Below are 19,615 nucleotides of genomic sequence, written 5' to 3' on the forward strand. Positions count from 1 at the left end.
CTCAAAGATTTTCACGGAGGTTTTGCATTCTTTTCCCTCAAACCAAGCCTCCTTTTTTTGTTTGAATATTCCAACTAAAGAAATCGAAAGTTTAAGAAAATAAGCTGATTCGAGTTTAGTGTTTGATTCCTATTGCTGCCAGGACATTCTTCTATTTTCCCAAACAGAAACGCACAGATGCACACAGCGGTTACTGAGTTTGCATAACCATATGCAATATATGCATATTTCTTCAACTCCAATGGAAAAGAAGGAAAGCTAGTCAGAGCTCAAATGAAAGACATGGCAGTGTTTAATTTTCCACTCAAGTGTGGGGTGTGAAACTCCCTGCCAGTTCACATCAGGAACGCTGAAACCCTTTGTATCCACTTGAGCCTGAGATGAAAACATTTATTTTCCAACATGTATTTGCACAGGTTTTTGGACTGTAACTGGAGTGGTTTCTCGCTTTGTGTCGCTTTTACTCTGTAAACATATTTAAACAGTTGATTTGCTTTGAATTTTGGATCACATGAGATTCGTTCTGCACTTTCTTATCCTGTAAAGAGCCACCTGTCCCAACACCCTCAAGCAGCTTTCCTGCCGCTCACAGTCCTATCATCGCAGATGCATCAACAGAGAATAGAATCCACCACTGTTTCCTGCTCAGAAGAACACACAAGTGTGCACAGACACATGCATTTTCAATACTCCAGGGCCTGTGTTAAGACTGAGTGTCCCCCATGTGTGGTCCTGTGGCATGCTGAGTTTGTCAGCTCACATAGACATCACTAAATCTCACACCAAGTCATATTGTGTGCTCTGTTCAAAAGATTGCTGATTGGTTACTATTACTACTACTACATTACATTAACATGTAATAGTACTACTATTACATTAACATCAATATGCTGCTTTGATACTTAAAAAAAATTCTTCCTCCTGAGAAAAATAAACATGTATTTCATAATTTATCATGTTCTGTACAATTGAGGAAGGCGAATGGCTGCATTGAACCTAGATGCCACAATGAACTCAAGTTGTAGGGTGGTTCAAAATGAGAGAAAGCTAGCATACAGAGTCTTGCCAAGACTGGTAAATAAAAACCTCCATCCAACACATTTCCTTTTTTCTTGTTTTTCCACTATGCTGCTAGGGGGACAAAAATAAATTAAATGGACAGATTTGATGTTTAGGATAAAAAGCCGTAAAACCTCAGCTTTTTAATGTTCAAACGCATCCTCATCAGGTTTAGCCTGGGCCTGTCAGAGCATCCCACACTGTGGCACAGTGGCTATAGGCATGTCAGTGTACAACACGATGAGATATACTCGGAGCACACCCAGCCATGCACTGTGGAAGTGTGGGCTATTGTGAAATGGGATGGTATGTCCCAGACCTGCCCTGTGGTCGGTCTACTTCTGTTCACCTTTTTTGGCTTTTGGTTCTTCACAGCCAACACGCTTTGCAGGTCTGGTCCACTTGGACTCCTCTTCACATTACCATAAAGCAGCCGATTCTGCAGAAGAGAGCGAATGGGCACCGTTTGGCATTCCTGGAATTCTGCAAGTGAATTTTAATCAGACACTTATCATTCACTTTGCTATAATGCTACTGTGGGGTTCTTGCAATGCACTCTGGTTCTGGTGGGCTATTGTCTAAACAAGTCTGCTGCTTAAAGATTCAGAACTGGTTTGTTTCCAGAACAGAGATTTCATTTAGACCCTTTAGGCTCATTCAGATCCCATACTGCTCTGACTCGAACTCAGCTAGACAGCAGGGGTGGTACATGACTGGGTTCAATTAAGAACTAATGCAAAACTTCAGCTCTCTCTGGAGATATCTAGAAGAATTATTCTTTTGGCATTCGCTTTTTAGACAAAGCTGTAAACAAAGCCCAAGTGAAACAATATTTATTTGAAATATAGGTTAAATGTTTCCAAACAAGATTAGACTTGGTTTCTTTTTTTCTTGGAGAACAAATCCCATATTGCTCCTGACTAAAGCATGCAAGCATTTCCTGTCACTCAGGCAGTCTGCCGGCAGCAGTACTGATCATCAAAGAAGTACAGTTATTAAAACTACGACAACGAAGTTTTTCTTAATATTAACTATAATATAGCAATGGTATTAGTTGTGTAATAGCACCTCAAAGCAAGGTTTTTTGATATGGGAAAAAATCAGCACATGGTCCCCATCTATCTTGCTTATTAGAGCGCTGAATGTAAAGATCTTTCAACATAAACAGAAAAATAATATAAGCATGAAGCTAGATGCTGTAATTAGAATCTCAGCATCAGTATTCATATAGAATATAATTCCAGTGCTATATTTGGATGACTGCACTGTGGACGCCAGCCCTGTCACTGCAGTCCTTAGCTCTTGGTGTGGAGATCCATAGGACATTAGTTGTCATTTTTTACCTTCATAGGATTGTAGATGTGCATTACTATTGCTGTTGTTGTATTTGGCTAATGTTTTGATCCATTTTATCCAAAGGGTCTTTCATTTGTACATATTTATACAGCTGGGTATTTTAAGGCTCAACATGGTGATACGGGGGTTGGCATTGCTGTCTCACAGTTTAATTCCTGTGGTGCTAACTGCATAGAGTTTGTATCTTCTCCCTGTGTTCACATGGGTTTACTCCGGCTGCTCTAGTTTCCTCCCATAGTCCAAAAACGTACTGGAAGGTTAATCAGCTTCTGAGAAAATGGGACCTGTTGTGAGTATGTTCATGTTTGTGTGGGTGCCCCCTTGAGCCGATTGCTTCCTGGGATAGGCTTCGATTCTGCACGACCCTGTATTGGATAAAGAGGTTAGAAAATGGAAGGCTGGTATTTTATGGGCACAATCTGAGTAAAGTATTTCACTCAAGGATACTACAGCAGTGTCTCATTTGGGATTTGAACCCGCAGATTCCCAGTTACAAAGCCAAAACACTGCCCACAATTATAATACGAAGAGGTATATGATTGAAAAGCATGAACCTTACACAATGCTTAACTTAAATGAAAAATGGATACAAACATGTACTAACAGTACAAGCTGTCTTCAGGTTTCCCTGTTGTTAGTATTTAATACCCCTTGTATCCTCTAATGATATGATCCTCTTATTTATTGGTGGTTATTCATGTTTTATAATTGGCTATCATTATGAGTTTCAGGAGAGAGAAAATCTTACTGATGCGGTTTTCAAAAGTATTTTTTCAAAGGGAGGAGAACTCTTTGTCCCATTCAGCTAAAAGTTCACTTTCTTTACTGGAGCTGTTGGAGACAACATTGTAAGGATGAGAAACAAGGAACAAGGCATTTCTGCGGCCTTTTAATTATTCTGAGGTCACATAAACTATAGGTCACAGAAGCAAAAAGGAATGACTATGAACATGGATACAAGCAGTTGAAAGAAGGGATGAAAGAGTTAATGGGCAGTAAAAGGAAATTCCGCGTCTCCTCTCTGAAGAGCCCCTTTTTATGTGAATATAGTGAGGAGGCCTTCAGAATGGGCTGCTTGAATTGTGAGCGTATTGCCAAGCACCAGAACCCAGCTAATAAGAGCCCAGGAGACAAAGCCCACACTGTCCCTGGGAATAGAGCTGGCTCCCCATGGAATGGGAGAAAGGCTGAGGAACAGAATGAAAGCTGGGAGGATGGGAAGAAACAAGAGGAGATGGAAGAGGGAAAGCAGCCAGCGAATTTCCTGAGCCCGCTCAGGACATGCACACACAGGCCTTTTGAACCTCAGTTTGTTTTCATTCACTTGCAGCTGGGTGGTGGTGTGGTGGCCCCGCGAGTGCTGGGTGAAGAAGTAAAGGCAGTTTTCCCACAGTGGGTCCCTGTGCTCTGTCCAGCGCTCAGCCACGGGTTGGTTTGCCCAGAGTCTAGGCTGTGCTTGTTTTCCTCCTGCTCGCAGGGATGTGGGGCCCGCTTGTGGGTCACCAAGGCCACATCATAACAGAAGAAAAACATGGATAACATAAACAACAGTCGCTGGCCTTAATACACTTAACAACATTTAAACACCTGCTGCCCGGCTGTATGTGAACACCAAAAGGATATTGGAAACGTGCTTTACATCAGACAGTCAGTGCTGTTGTTCGACGTCTGTGTGATGTTGGTGGGGGTGAGGGATTGTACTAGCAAGACAGAGAATTACCCCTCAAAAAACTACAACAGCATCAAGGTCTTGACAGTATATTGTGTCAGACCCACATAGGAAATCTGCGGTTGTTTGGAATGGAGGACCTACCCACGTTGCTGTAGCAGACTAGTGGTTTCACTTGGCTTCCAGCAAGAAGCAGCTGAGCTCAATAAGCTACCACACAAGCAAAGTGATCCAGGTACTCTCCTCTCTTCCTGTTCCAAAGCTGGTTGATGTTTCAAAATCAGGAGATCTCTTTTTTGAAGTTCATGGAAGTTAAAAGAGATTAAAAGTTTTTTTTTTGCTTTAATGTTTAATTTACAACCCTTAAATGAGCACACAAAATCAGTTGAAAGAATCCCCTGCCAATTCACTGGGTCTTGTTTAAGAGACATCTCAGGTATTTGTGTCCAGCAGAGCTCTCTGAGGTGTACGAGAAAACATACTCTCCTACACCAGCCCCTTTAACTTCACAGAGCTTCTCTATCCCCCCTTTAGGTCAAGAATTATATCATTAAGAAATACGTAACCAAAAGAGAGGAATACAGCACAACAGGATTGATACAGCGACTGCAAAGGTTATTGGACTTAGTCATAGTTAGGCCTCTAAAAACACCTGCTATCTCTACTCTAAACCCACATGCAGGCATGCATAGACTGGAGGAGCCGCTTTCGAAGGAGAGACCAAACAGAAAGCTGCTTTGATTGCTTGTTTTTATTTCTTTTTCTAAGCTCTATTGCTCGGCTGCTGGCTATTCGATATTGGCTGTCTGGTGTCTGGCTGTGCTCTTGTGTCTGAGCGTAGGGTCACACGGGACCTGCGTCCCCATTATTCCAGCTCCGATGAGTCACCGCGAGCTGCCTGCTCACCTCTGCCCTGGCCGCAGTGTTTCACAGCACAGTCACTTTTTGTGCTGAATTTCCCACACTGTCTCTGGGCCTGGGGTACTCCTTTGTACCTGGGGGGCTTCAGACTGCCCGTCTCTGAGTGTGTTTAGGGATAAACCTGGAAGTCTGTTGAGCCAGCAGAGGCAGAGGAGGTGTCTTCAGAAAGTACAAGGACCTGGAGGGACAAAGGACCTTTCAGTGTGGATATTCTCTGTTTTGTTTTTATAAGAATATTGATTCAAATAAAATCCAGTTGTGATTTCCACAGAAATAGACTCAATGAGTAATAAAAATGAACTTTGGCAGCCACTGTGTGTCAGTACTCATTCTTCCCATGTAATCATTCTTCCACTAATATAAGGGGTCATACTGTAGATCAGGAACTTTGGAGTTCTTTAGAAATCTTCATAAAATACAGAACATATTTTTGGACTGGAACACAAACCATTGAAAACTTAGCAAGTTGGCTTGATTTAAGGAGTTACTTTCTTCTTGTAATTGGAAAAGCTACTGATTGAGATTCTGATTACAGTTTTAAAATTAAATAGTGGCCCACTGCACTATTTATTTGACTTTGTGTTTTAATAGGTCAGGCATTTTATTTTCCTGGAATTCATGGACGTACTGTACCATAGGAAGAATGGCGAAGAATCAAAAAGAATGTCCTTTATGATCCGATGGAACCATTGGGGTGACATACTGACTCTGTGAACATGTTTGGGGTCCACCAGATCCATTGAATTCCATTAAATGTACCAAAGTTTACACTACAGTCCCTCCAATGGTTATGAGGATGTTTGAATGTTAAGGTACTGCTGTACAGTATACTATAGTTGTATGTATGGCATCTGACAACCTGAACCAGCCAAGCGCAATACAGGCCCTGTCAGCTGGTTTATTTGGGCCTGTGAGATAAAGAGACTTAATGGGAGGTTAATAGGAGAGTCTCCAGGGCATTGTGAGAGTTTCTGACAGTGAAATTGCCTTAATTACAGCACAGACACAGACCTCACTCTGCCCAGTAATCTCAGAAGGACAGAGGTCTGACCTGACAGGCTAATAGGCCTAAATTCACTTAATGCAGCCTGCAGCCTAGGAAAAAAAGTTAACCTTTCTCTGAGACAAAAAAGACATGTCCCAGCAACACTCCTGCTTTTTGATAGGTGGTTGGTTTTAATCACAAAGGCAGCCATTGGACTGAAAAGGCTGTCAATTGTCAGAAACCTTAATCGCTGCACAAACAATTCTACTGTGGTCAGGATTGGCTGACACTCACCTAACAATGCAGGGCACAGCCTTTCCTTTTTTTTAAAGAGCCGCTTATTTCCCTGAGGATTCTGAGCAATTACAGCCGTCAAAGGGGAGCAGGCAAATTCTGTGGTCTTGCAAGTCAAGTTTCAAAATCAAGCTCATTAAAGCTCCTTCCTTAGGATCATGAGGAAACAAATAGGGTGATTAATCAAGCTCAATGAGTTCAGCCCACAACAACCACTACAGTAAGTAAGAACAATAAAGTCTGCACAGTATTGGAATCTGTTCCTCCAGGTGTGTTTCAGGACCTTAATAATCACCTTGTCTTACAGTTGTGAATGGGTTGATTTACTGAAGTTGTGCAGGTCTTTTAAAAGTTGTCCATCCTCAAGGCAGGCAGCAGGAAGGGCTGATGCAGGTTTTCTTAACTGCAGTCCTGCCACAGCTCCCCATGTCTCTTCCCGGCAGTGGTTCACCTTGATTTCTTATCAAAGCAGCACCTGATTTATTTTAACACTGACACTGCGTCATACAGTGTGCCAAGCCATCACATGTCCTGGAGTTTAAATAAATGGAGAGGACATCTGCGTGTGTGATAGCCAATGTAAGGAAGTATGGATTTCAAATCAAATAGAGGGCTTGCCATATAAAATTCTGGATCACATCCTTATAAGCAGTACATCTTTTAATCAGCAGCTCTGCTTGCGTTCAAATGATCCTGGGGTCGCCTTTAGACAGAACACAATAAGTCTTTGCATCTCTGCATGTGCTCTTATATGTGTTGGGCCGATTTCCATGTGTATTTCAAATTTCTTTATGCAAATACAGGGGCAAGACATGAAGGCATAAAATACTCACAGACTTCTGAGCAAAGCTCATGCCAGAGAATTGCAATACAAGGCTTGGGGTCGAGTCTGAATAGCGTGCTGGCAGGGCGTCAGGCGTAATCGGATACAAAAGACTTAATGCAAACCTCCCTCTTCACTTGGCTGAAGATCAGCCTTTGAACTGGTTCCAGTTTGGTTGAGATTACGTGCTGTTTATATCAAGGGCTCTGGTCTCGGAGACCCCTGGATGGAGTACAAAAATGTATGTGTTGAACATGGAAACGTGGATGATCCTGGGGCTTAGCAGATTGATTAAGGTCAAGCATTTTCAAACAAGATACAGTATGTAGTGCTGGCTTTGCTCCCCATATGAGGTGCGCAGCCTGGCAAGGTTAGGGGAAATGCAGCAGCAGGTCAATGGCTTCTGCTCTGCATCTACAGCTGTGATACATTAAAAGTCTCAGAAAAAAAATGCAGTGGTATTTTCTTATTAAAATAAACTCATCATGCACCAGAACGTCCTTGTGCAATTAGAATTAGGAGGCGTACATTTCCACTGAGGAAATTAAGCTTTGGCACATGTATTGGAATTTCAGAGACACTTTTTATGACTGCTAGAAAGAGAAAAACAGCAATAACTGCTCATTCTCTGTTAGCATGCTGAGGAGAAAGTCTGCTACAATGTTGTAGTTAGCTGCTTATTTACATTTCATAGCTATTGGGACTAGAGTAAAACACTGTAGAACATCTACAGTAAGTGGTAATGACGAAAATAACACTTAACTGTACAGTATATCCATGTAGGCTTGTATGAGCTTAGCTGATTGTCATGAAACACGTGAGATTTAGTCAGATTGTCTGAAATGTCTTTCATTGCTTCACTTGAGTCTCAGAAGCTGTTAAAGAGGCTTGTGTATCAACATGAAAAAGAATCTTAAATCACAGGAGAATCTAAGCCATCATTGGTTTTGTGCTGAAACAGTGTGCAATACAAAGTGAAAGCTCAACTGTTTGTACAGTATATGTAGGCTCAGAGGCTGTTAAACAGGTGGGACAGAATAGCAGCTGTTGAATGGTTTTGAGACTGTGGAGGAAACTGAGAGACTAATCAGTGGCACACTTGTGGGAGGAAGTACAGTATTTAAATTTGTGTTTCATCAGTATCCTTTGGCCTTCTGGAATATGGCTGAGCTAAATCAAGGAGGGCTAAATATGGAATCATGCAGGTCGCAGGTCAGCAGTAAACTGGGATTGTGTTCTTTATACTATGTCTTTTATATACAGCTACTGTGAATTTCCAAACGTCCCATATCAAGACTCCTAGCTATCTCCTTTTACTCTCAATATGCAGAGACTAGATTAGTTAGGAACTTCACCTCTGTTTTAAAAACAAAAGAGCTCGTTTTGACATTTGCCTGCTTTACTACATTAAAAATCTGCAGCAAAAATGTTCTGATCTTAACATATAAAAGAAACTAGATATGAAAGCCTTTTAGCTGAATTGCTTTTGCAGATTGAGATGTTTTGCAGCTGCACTAGGGAAAAAGAAGAATTAAGATCAATTGGGTTCAATTCTTATTAGCAAGACTGTGTGAAACAGACATGTAAAGTAAACAGTCTCTCTGGACTTGAAAGTAGTTGAAAGTGTCTTTTTATGTTCCTTATTTTCCAGCAGGGAATAGTATGGTGTGTGTGTATATTTTTTCTGTTCTCTTCTTTATTTGAGTATGTGAATTGTCTGATTGTATGATTTTTGTGCTTGCTTCTAATGTAGTCTTTTGTGTCCTTCGACTACTACAAGTCCTGGTAGCTGGTGGGACCTTATGAATCTCACTGCAATTGTTTTATCTTTTTAGTTTTGCTTCAGTTTTGAATCTGAATCAAATTCTTTATAGTCTAACACTGTGCCACAAGGCTCCTCCCAGTCAATAATAAAGTCTAATTTCTTTGGAAAATCTCCCAGAAGAGTTGGCAAGGGTCAACTTTACATTGCACAAAGTCAGGAAAAACATTTATTAAGTGGTGTTTTTGTAAAACCCTAGTTTGTCTTTTACGTATGCATTCATTTATTTGTATTTAGGATAGATATACCCAATCTAACATGCCAAACACTTTCTGAATAGGAAAGTCTATTTATTTTCTGTTTAGAAGATGTAAACTGGAGAGCTTCCATCTATGTTAGCGAAAAACACAAAACAAAGGGTAAAATGTTGTATTGACATTTTCAGTGTCCTTGGATAGTCAGAGACATTTGAAAAAATGCAAGATCTGTCCAGCTGTTTTTAGCAGAGGTTAGAGGGAGTGTATGTTAGAGAAAGAAAATGAACAGACAAATTAGAAATATCAAGCACGTGTTCTCATTCGAGAGGTTAAAATTCATAAATGAAATTATCCATAAACTGAGGAAAATGGGGGAAAAAAATTAACAGATAGAAAAAGTGGCTTTTTACACTTCTGGGAAACATAAGACATATTTTAGCTCCTTGTCAACAAAACAGACGATAAGACCACAGGACACCTCATGTCATGTGATTTACCAAACCACTTTATACCATGTGATGTTGTGGGAAGCCGGAGCCTACCTGGCAAGCAACGAGCGCAAGGCAGGGTACACCCTGGACAGGGTGCCAGTCCATCGCAGGGCAAGTGCAAGCCAATCATACTTGGGGACAGTTTGGAGGCCTTGGTAAAGGCAGAGGGGGGAAATTTGGCCGAGACACCAGGTTCTGCCTAGGGATCTTTAATGACCACTGAGAGTCAGGACCTCAGTTCAACATCTCATCCGAAAGACATCACCTGCTACAGAATTTAGTGTTCCCGCCACTATACTGGGACATTAAGACCCACACAGACCAGAGGGTGGGCGCCCCCCACTATTCCCACTATTCCCACTGACACCACTTCCAGCAGCAACCATAGCTTCCCAGGAGGTCTCCCATCCAGGTACTGACCAGGCTCAACCCTGCTTAGCTTCAGTGGGTAGCCAGTTGAGAGCTGCAGGGCGATATGGCTGCTGTCTAGGACTACAGTATATCTAACCAAAATAGTTCAAGTAGGTAGCTGCATCAGCATGCATAGGCTTCAAAGGAAAAGGTAACGGGTAAAATGTTGTGTTTCCTTTCATTTCTTTTCAGCATGGAATAAAACCCATTACCTCTCCCTTATAACCAAACTAGAGTATTGATTGCAGTAGTCTTTGAAAACAGAGTTTTCTGTTTCTTTCTCATATTTCTTTAATTTCTGCACCTTGATTTGGTCTAACTGCAACCCACCTGCCCATTTTAAACTTTAGATCTAGTAGATGGTGAATTTCTCTTTATTGGTGGCTTCTGCACAACAGAAAAGTACTATCAGCAGGTACAGTACTTTTAGTATTTGTCCAAGTTGCAATTGACTGTTGTGTTAAAGTTTGAATTGAATCTGTGCCTGTGTTTGTAAAGGAAATATTAGTTTTGAGAAGAATTGAGCCTTACCACCTACTTCTCAGTCTCCTACATTTTCTCACATTCAGTATCTTCTTCTGCAGAACCCAGACTCGCTGGACTCGTCCATTCAGAGTGCCCTTTCGGCACTCTACCCGCCATTTGAGGCCACTGCACCCACCGTCCTCAGCCAGCTGTTCCGGGTCATCGAGGAGCGTTACCAGGGTGACGCACTGCAGTGTCTCCTGGACTTCCTCATCCCTGCCAAGCACATCTTGGAAAGTGTACAGCAGGCGGCCTGTGTGAGTGTCTTACAAAACAGAAAAACAATTCATACAATATCAGTTGTTCCACCATATGTGTTTTATTTGTCAACAAGGCAAGCTTTTTAGGGGGGGATGTTGGCATTTGAGGAACATAGAAGATAGATGAAGATAGAAGACAGATGAGGGAAGATGAGATGTTAATGTCAGATATATTTTATGAACATCTTTGACAAAATGCTGCACATAGTTTTAGTTCACCCTAACCCAGTTTGTCCCAGAGCCAGTGTGGACTCCATCTTCTGACTTTACAACCTGTAGTCGAGGAACCAGGGGCAAATATATAGACATTTATACTGTACTTACAATGTCTTTTTCAAATTTCTTCTTCTTATGGTTGCGAATGAGGGCTTTACAAGCCCTACAATTTTCCATTTTATCTTGGCACTTCTGTTTTGTTTTTGAAGGAAACAAACAAACGGAGTTGAACACAAAAATTCAGGAGGAGGTCAAACCCTAATCTTCCACTTCCACCCACCTATGTATAAATATCCCACTCCTTCTTCACTTTTGCGTTTCGTTTTCACATCCCTCACCCCACCCATCTTTGCCTCCGGCAGCAGTTTCCTGGCTCATCCTTTATTAAAAGGAGGGTTGTGAAAGGCGGCCCATCCTTACAGACGGATTGCTGTTCTCCTCAACCAAGCAAATTACTCCAATAAGGCTCACTGTTCAAATCACACTTCTTGTCTTCTTGAATTAGGGTTTGAATGAGCAGCTGAACTATTAATAAGATCTGCTCAAAGCTATGCCATGATACAGACTGAGTTAATATTTGCTCATTATGATCAGAGAATATAAATAACCAGATATAAGATTTGATCGTGGCAGCACAGTGTAGTGCCAGTTTAGAGCTTCTGCCTCTCAGCGGTTTGGGTTTGGTTCTGTACTTGGGCTGAACTTTCATGGTCTCCTCTCTTTCTCTGGCTGCATTAGTTTCTTCCCATCTAACACAGCTATGCTGACTTGCAAACTCTCAGTTGTCCGTGTGTGCATATGCATTCTTCCCAACCAGGGTGGAGTCCCACCTTGCACTGTGTGCTTCAAAAATGGACCTGATTCTCATTACCTTTACCAAGAATAAGTAGCTTTCTGATATGGATGGATGGGCCGAAGGTTTACAGAGTTTTCCGACAATCTGTTACTAATTACCTGCTGAGAGCAATCTCCCATTAATGAAATGCATGGCAATGGCAAAACTAGAATTTTTTGAACAACCAAATAGTTGAAAAGTTGTCTGCTGTTATGAACCGTTAAGTACGACAAAAATAAAATTGTTTAGAAGCTAATCAATTATTGAGCTCAACTCCACATTCATTACTCTGAAAGATATATTACCTTAACAGGAATACAGCAGCACTGGGGAAACATGACTTTTGTTTCTTTGTGTTTTTGAAACCGGCAGCTTCAAAGTTAAAAAAAAGCCTAGTTTATCTTTCATAAACATGGATGTTCCATCTTGTGAAAAAATGCTAATCACAGCCTAGGGGTGCTCTGCTGATTCAGGGCTAGGTAACAGGCTTTCTCAAGCATTTACCAAGCGTGTACACATATAAATAATATTAATTCACACTTGAGAAAAAGGTAAAAAGATCAGTTACTCACATTAATGCGATTTGATACCACACAAGAACAAAGGAATTTTATTGTCAACCAACTTAAAGAAAGTCTCTTTTATGTAGCCAGAGAATCAGCCTATTGTTTTGAGGATGGAAGATCCCAGTGGTTTTAGTGTTAAGAGACCCTGTAGCTCAGAGACAGAGAGCTGGGGAGGCTTGTCAGTGTTCCAGAGGATTATATTGTTTTGTCAGCGGGATATGTCAATAGATGATGCAATGTTCCACAGATTCCCTTCTCAGGAAGATGGAAAAGCTGTCTTGTCCTGTGTGGCCTTGGTAACTGCTGTAGCCCTTTAACAGCCCCTTATTCTCACATAGTTGGATATTAACAAGAAAAAACTGGATACCTTCCTTAGGAGTATCATCTTTCCAGCCCAAGTCCTAATTCGTGAAATACTTTTGAACCTGGTTTTGTAGAAATTATGCTTTTCTTTTTGTCTGTGCGCTGTACATGAGTCTTTTTCCCTCTGTCTAGATTAAGCTGCCTCCTCTTTACATTCTTTTGCTTAACCAGATTCTTCCTCATTTAGTGGGTATTAGCTTCTAAAGAAAGGAGAGTTCCAGGCAGGGCTGCACCCCCAGCTAATCCAGCACTGCATCTGGATATACATGCAGGGTCACACTGCTTATCTTAAGCTTCATTTAAAGGTGATTTATGAGTTAAAACAAATACTGCAGCTGTCTGTAATAGATACCAAATGGGTGAGTTTCTGTTGGAGTTTGGATCAGTGGCTACTTCTGATTCCTCTGAACCTGCCTTGCACCATTAATTTCAAATAATCCAAAAGGTTGTTTTTCTCAGACAGACTCATCTGTGGGGAGAATGCTGTTATGCTGTTATCTGGATGTTTGGTTTTGTTCCTTTTGTGGTGTATTTACACGCACATCATAAGGTTGCCAGAGTAGGTGTTAGGTTACGTCTGGATATGTTTTGCGGGAAAGGGCAGAAATAGGAATAAGGTTTCTTTGCTGACAACGGCCTGTGAGCAGAAATAAACTGTAATATTTGGCCCTGCCCACAGGCTGTGTTCTCTGACGTGCTGTTTCGCTGCGAGGGCTGGCCGCTCTGCCTGCGAGAGAGGGTGGTGGTCCAGCTTGCCCCTCTCAACCCCTTCCTCCTGCGCCCAGGGGACTTCTACCTCCAGGTGGAGCCCTTTGGAGACCAGGCTGCACGCATCGTCCTCAAGAGCCTGCTGGAGGACTACCGGGAGGTGGAGGAGACCCCTGTCCCTGAAACCTCCTACCCCAGCATCTTCACCGAGGAGTGGCTGCGGGAGATCAACCAGGGCCGCCATGGAACCCCACTGCGCACCTGCCTGCTGTCCACGGATCAGGGAATAGTCAAAGTATCGTGGGAGCAGGTGGCGAATCCTGAGTTTGTGGATAAGCCCAAAGCCATGGCTAGCTCGCCCATTAGTCCGGAGCCTCCTCCTCCAAGCGCACCTCCCTCCTCCTTTTCCGTAGAAACCCGGATTCTCCCTGCCAAGGATGGCATTGCTGTATCCCTGCATCTGATTGACAGCAGCTGCACCAAGCTCATCAAGGTGGACCAGTCCAAGCCACCCAGCAAGCCCATCGGCTGGGTGTCTCCGAACACCTGGGACAGCCGCAACCCAGAGCTGGAAGGGGACTACGTAGACCTGGTGGAGTTCACCAAGGAGAAAACCAGCAGGACCCCTCAAAGGACCAAAGCAGACCCCTCTTCTTTGGAGGCACCAAGGCCTCCTCCCCCAGCTAATGTGAATCTCATGCCCTGCGGACGGACTCTCAGGTTTGCCGAGGAGCCCTGTACCCCGTGCTTGAGGAGGAAATTAGGACAGGAGTCCGAACTCCAGGAGCTGAGGTGCAGGTACCGGGAGTCCTATCTGGCAGCACTTCAGAATCCCGTCAGCTTTGAACAAGGGGGATTCGCAGCGATTTTGGAAGAGGCTGCTAGGGGGCTGGACTCTGTCTGTCAGAGAGTGTCATCATCCCAGACCCCTCAGTGCTGCCATGAGGAGCATCTGTACCAGGTTGCCAAAGATGTCAGCGGTTCATCCATGATCTGCAGGGAGGTGGGTGAGGTGAAAACTAAGCACTGTTGTACAGCACAGCACTCTGGGACGACAGACAGTAGCAAGAATAAAGGGAAGCCAGTACCCCCTCCCCCTGCGCCAGAGCTCCTGGGCAAATGTTCTGTAGGCCAAAGGGCGGGTGCAGCTGGAAGCCCTGGCGTTTATACAGAAATGACACCAAGTGTCCAGGTAGTGCACTGTAAGAAGACAACAGCATTTGGATTGCTATCCCCAAAAGTGGAGAGACGAAAATCAGGTAAAAAAGGTAAGACCTATAGTGATGGACTGTACTGACATGACTCTGAATTGATATGGTCTGATCTAGTGCTTTTTTTTCCTTGTGTTCTGCTAAGTATTTTTTTTTGCATTATCACAAATGTCCCCAGTGCAAGTTTATCAGGTTCCAGACTCCTGCAAGCATGTAAAATCAATGGGCTTTAAGCAGAAACATTATGGGTCAAAATTGTTTGGCAAATCCATGAGAGATACTGAAAAAGAGTGCAGACTGAGATAGCATCGTTTCTGTTTGACCATTCTGCTAATTTAGGCCTGAGGGGGCCTTAGGCCTGACTTTCTGTGTTGACATCTGTTCAGGAATCACTCTGCTATCAGTTCATTATGCTGGAGGCCAAATGACAATAAAACTTGCCTTTCAAAGGGAGATGATTTAGGCACAGCCTTTGATTGCTGCTGTGAAAAGACTTCTCTGTTGTACAGACCCACTAACCACTGACCTCCAGCTAATACGAGGGCATTCAAGTTAACCGAGCGGCCCTAGCAGAGTCAGAAATAGCGACTGCTGAAAGATCTGTCCTAGCAGAGGCTGAGGAACTGCAGCATTCCTGTCGCGGAGTGACGTGGCTGTCAGTGAGGGGGGAAAGGGCAGGGTCAAACAGTTCTGAATTGCACCGGGAATTCTAAAGATGGATGCAGACAATATTAAATGGGTAAAGGAAACAAGGGAGACTGTGTGCTGGCAGTAAGCGAATTCGGGAGTTAAAACAAGTCAGGTCTTAAAGAGCAGCAGGCATATGTTAGCCTATAAACCAAAGAGGAGCAAAAGGAGAGCAACTTAAGTAATGACAGCCTTTGCATTTGCTCAACCTAAAAGTGTTCACCTTAAAGTTCAAAGCAAGAATTGTGCACTTTCTTTTCTCACCACTATTTAAAATTAAAAAGTGTTCAAATTCAACGTGGAGCTGTTATACAGATGCATCAATGAACAGAATGAGACATATGTAAGTTATGTAAATCATGTTTATATAATTTAAATGGTATAATTTGTTATAATTGATTGCATCTCTGGATGGTTCTACCAGTGATATTTAGTAAGCCTGCTGAGGTCCTGAACATCAGCATATACAGTACTGAAGAGTTTCCTGTTGAGTGAGATTCACAATTCTAGAGGTTTCACCCTGGGTGATAAAGCCATTCATTATTGTGACACAATGTGTTGCCACGTATCACACATATGTCACAAAAGAAGGGGAGTCTGTTGTGAAACAAGTGTGAAATGAACCCAGTGGTGACTATTTCAGCTCACCACATCTCCTGCTGTCCATCTATGGAATTACGGGTCAGTGTCTTGATCATTACTCTAACAATTTAGATAATAGTGAATCTATTGTCCATTGCTCTGAATAATCCAAAGATTTTAAAAAATACAAACAGTAATAAAAAATGTAATCATTATTTAATTCATAGTAGCTGTCTTTCATAACATGATCTTTTAAGATATGTAGATATGTATCAATTTTTATGATAATTGTTCCTCTTACTGTTGTTCATCTACACTTGGCTTCTATCAGTGTCTGACTTTATGACATCAGTGTCTGGGTGTCAAGAGAGGTTGCTAACAGTGTGGACACTGGGGTGCAAAACTAATGGCGATACTCTTCAGTCTCCCCTCAGGATGCCAGCCAAACCTGCAAAGCTGAAACAGAGGGACCTGCCCTCTTAGATAATGGCCCTGAGAAAGCAGCCCATTCCTCCCCAGCTGAAAAGCACGTGAGACCACTGCCCCAGCTGGGATCCTCCAGAGCCAGCAGCCTGATGCCACCATCTGCACAGTTCAGCAGCCACCTTCTGCACCTGGGAATCGCCTGTCTACCAGGTACAGGGTACAGTGGCCACTGGGGAGAACGAGGGTGTGGGCTAAGGGGCACAGTAGCAGCACAGCTATCTTTGCAGATGTCACTGCTGGCACCAAATCGTCCACATCAAAGGGCAAGAGCTGGCCCAGGACACTTGTGCTACACATTTCTGTGCCAGAGTCCTGTACCCAGCATCTGGATCAATGCCCTTTGTTTATACCAGGCTGTATTTTGCACACAGCAGCAGATGCAGAAGGAAGTAGTACTCTTAAAAGCAAATTCTGTCATCATGACCTCTTTAGATGTTTTACAGTATAATTTGTAAGGCACTCTCTTCCTTTATTTTTTTTTCTGAATATCACCATTAAAACATTTAGGCCATTCTGTCCCAGACTTATCACTCCCTAGACAATAGTTTAGGTAATGGACAGTGTAGCCTAAATGGTTTAATGGATGTCCAATTGTTTGAGAAATTAATTTTCTTTTGAGCCTTAAAATTATGTCTTTGAAGTCCAACCATCTTTTCCCATTGGAGAAGTCACTTTCTGATTTAAGGATCACGTTGGGGGGTCTCCAGTATCTTGATGACTTACGATGGAAGATGGTTGCGAAAAGATCTGCATGGCCTCCTCTTGTGTGAGACCCTTCTAAGTGAGCTCATTCCTCCTTTCCCCACTGCAGGCAGCAGAGACAGGACTGGCAGAGCTGTGCTGGAGGTCTTTGCAGATCATAACGGCTGGAAGTCCCCGCTGGTCTCCAGCCAGGAGCTCTGCAAGCTGCTTCTCTACTTCCACTCCATCCCCAGGTGAGAGTCTGACAGGGAGGGCCCCTGCTTCCATACACTGGCCAAAATATTAGGAACCCCAAATTAAATGAGCAGTCTCTCTCAAGGGCAGTATTGCGTGCTTGGATTAAGGAGGATTAAGTGACCTCTCCACCAAATCTCCCGATCGCAGTCCTATTGAAAACTGGTAGAATGTGCAGTTCCCACCAATTCCCAGTGTTATCACAACCTCAACAGATGGTGATCTTGCCAGTGAAATGGAATGAGACTTAACAGCCAAATTTTTCAGAAACCTTTGGAATCCAGTTTCTGCTGGTGCTTTTCCTTGCAGAGATCCGACATATGATTTGTTAGGGGCTTCTACTATCATGGCCAGCGAATGTATGTTTACCGATGTGATGAGGCACAGGAAGAATTGCAGTTTTCATCTTCTCCTCGTCAGTGGAAGGGATAATCAACACAACAGCAAAGACAGGGATTATCACCCTTTTTCTCATTCTCTGCACAGTATCCAGCAGTCTGAAGCTTTGTCGGCACACAGCTTGATCTACGATAAAAACCCAGAGGCGCCAACATAAATGTGAAATCTAATCCTACAAATCATGCCCATAAATAAAAGCACAATTTAGTCTTCTTACAATATCATTAAACATGATCGGGCACATGGGGAGAAAATCCACCTTAACTAATTACTCAAAATGTTGTTTCTTTGGTTTGAGCTTCCAAAAGAGTCCATTGTTTTCCTGCTCAGGTTTCTAAAATATTCACAAATGGTTTATGACTGGTTTGAGTCCTGGCCTGTTCCCAGTGTAAACGCTGAGCTGTTCAAACAAGGGGAGAAGGGAGGACATGTTAAACCTGCAAACAAACATATGAAACTGTTGAACGGAACACAGCCTATAGGGAAAGCTCCTCTTACATCGCAGCAGAACTCCTGGGGAGACGTCGTTCTGTTTGTCAATTGACAGTGTTTTAAAAAAGACAGTCAAAGAATCAGTCTGATGCTGAACTGACATCTAGTCACTGAACTGCAGTTGCCCACGGATTCTTACAAGAGCCAACATGTCACTCACACACTTTGCATGATTGCTGTGCATGTAGATGACAGTAAAAAAACATCGCAGCATTTTTTCTGTCATATGCTGTAGTCAAATCTGTACTCCACACGGGGGCAGAATGGTACTGTATCATGCCAGAATTAGTCAAACGTTCTCTACATAATACTGTACCCTTTTTTTGTTGTAGTTGCAGATCAATTTCCACAAGGGGGCAGCAGAATATTAGCGCACCCTTCAGAAAAGTGTAGTCCCATATATGAAGTGCTGCTAAATGCTATTTATTGTCTGGATTCATAGTCCAGATATCAAACTAAATAAATTAAATAATATCTGTATATATTATTTTAGGGTATATTATTTATGTTGAAATATATTTTTGTTAGCGTTCTGGATGAATCAATAACTTGCTTGAATAATAAGTTTGATTAATTCCAGACTATGGGGGATCAAGCTTCCTGCACCATTTATCTGAAACAGACATTTATAAAGACAACTATATGAAGCTCATTCTCAGTTATACTTCTGTGTTTATTGGACAGTCATTCTTTGCAGCAAGTGTCACAGGTCTCTTGAGTATCAAGAGTACTCAAGAGTCACAGGTCTCTTGAGTATGTTATCAGCACCTTGTGTCTGTTGTGTCTGAAGTGAGCTACAGCCGTACCACCTTATACCCTGATCTTGTTAAGCAAGCTTTGCAATGCTTACCCTAGATCAGGGACTGGATTCTTCTGAGGAAAATCAGGTTGCTACTCAAAGTGTTAGTGTTGGACCAGTAGGTGGTACTCTTCCCTATCATAAAATATTCAACATAATTTGTGTTTGTGGCTAAGTACCAGGTCAAGCTGTCGAAGCTGATTTTCTGGTTTCTTTAGGAAACAGCTGAATAGGATCCTCACATGTAACCATGCTGCCTTCCTGGACCTGAATTTGGTCATTGAAGATCCCATGGCATTATAGGAGTAGATTGTGTTAACCTCAGTGTGCTGGCAAGATTCTACTCTGAGCTCAAACAAGCTGGCTCCTCTAAAGACCCCCCTTAATTCAATTGTTGAAGCTGTTTCTCACTTTAGTGGGGCTACTGGTGCAGGTGGGGGCTGCTCTTCTGTGGTGGGTGAAGTACGTCCAATCATATATGTAAAGTGCATTAGGATGAAAAACAAACATTTCTTAGAAGTT

The 19,615-nt window shown here is 42.6% G+C and overlaps 1 protein-coding gene across 1 annotated transcript in view; it reads left to right on the forward strand.

The window, feature by feature from the left end:
• The first annotated feature begins 3,391 nt into the window (after nucleotides 1–3,391).
• The window catches only part of LOC148818141 (pleckstrin homology domain-containing family G member 4B-like), a 37,228-nt gene continuing 21,004 nt past the window's right edge, over nucleotides 3,392–19,615 (forward strand). Inside the window, exons 1-5 of the mRNA XM_088937253.1 lie at nucleotides 3,392–3,787; nucleotides 10,598–10,810; nucleotides 13,473–14,769; nucleotides 16,405–16,617; nucleotides 17,279–17,402. Coding sequence (XP_088793379.1) covers nucleotides 3,392–3,787; nucleotides 10,598–10,810; nucleotides 13,473–14,769; nucleotides 16,405–16,617; nucleotides 17,279–17,402 — 2,243 coding nt within the window. The remainder of the gene's footprint in view (nucleotides 3,788–10,597; nucleotides 10,811–13,472; nucleotides 14,770–16,404; nucleotides 16,618–17,278; nucleotides 17,403–19,615) is intronic.

The sequence above is a fragment of the Atractosteus spatula genome, chromosome 19 (assembly GCF_055471065.1).
Source record: "Atractosteus spatula isolate fAtrSpa1 chromosome 19, fAtrSpa1.hap1, whole genome shotgun sequence".
Classification (NCBI taxonomy): domain Eukaryota; kingdom Metazoa; phylum Chordata; class Actinopteri; order Semionotiformes; family Lepisosteidae; genus Atractosteus; species Atractosteus spatula.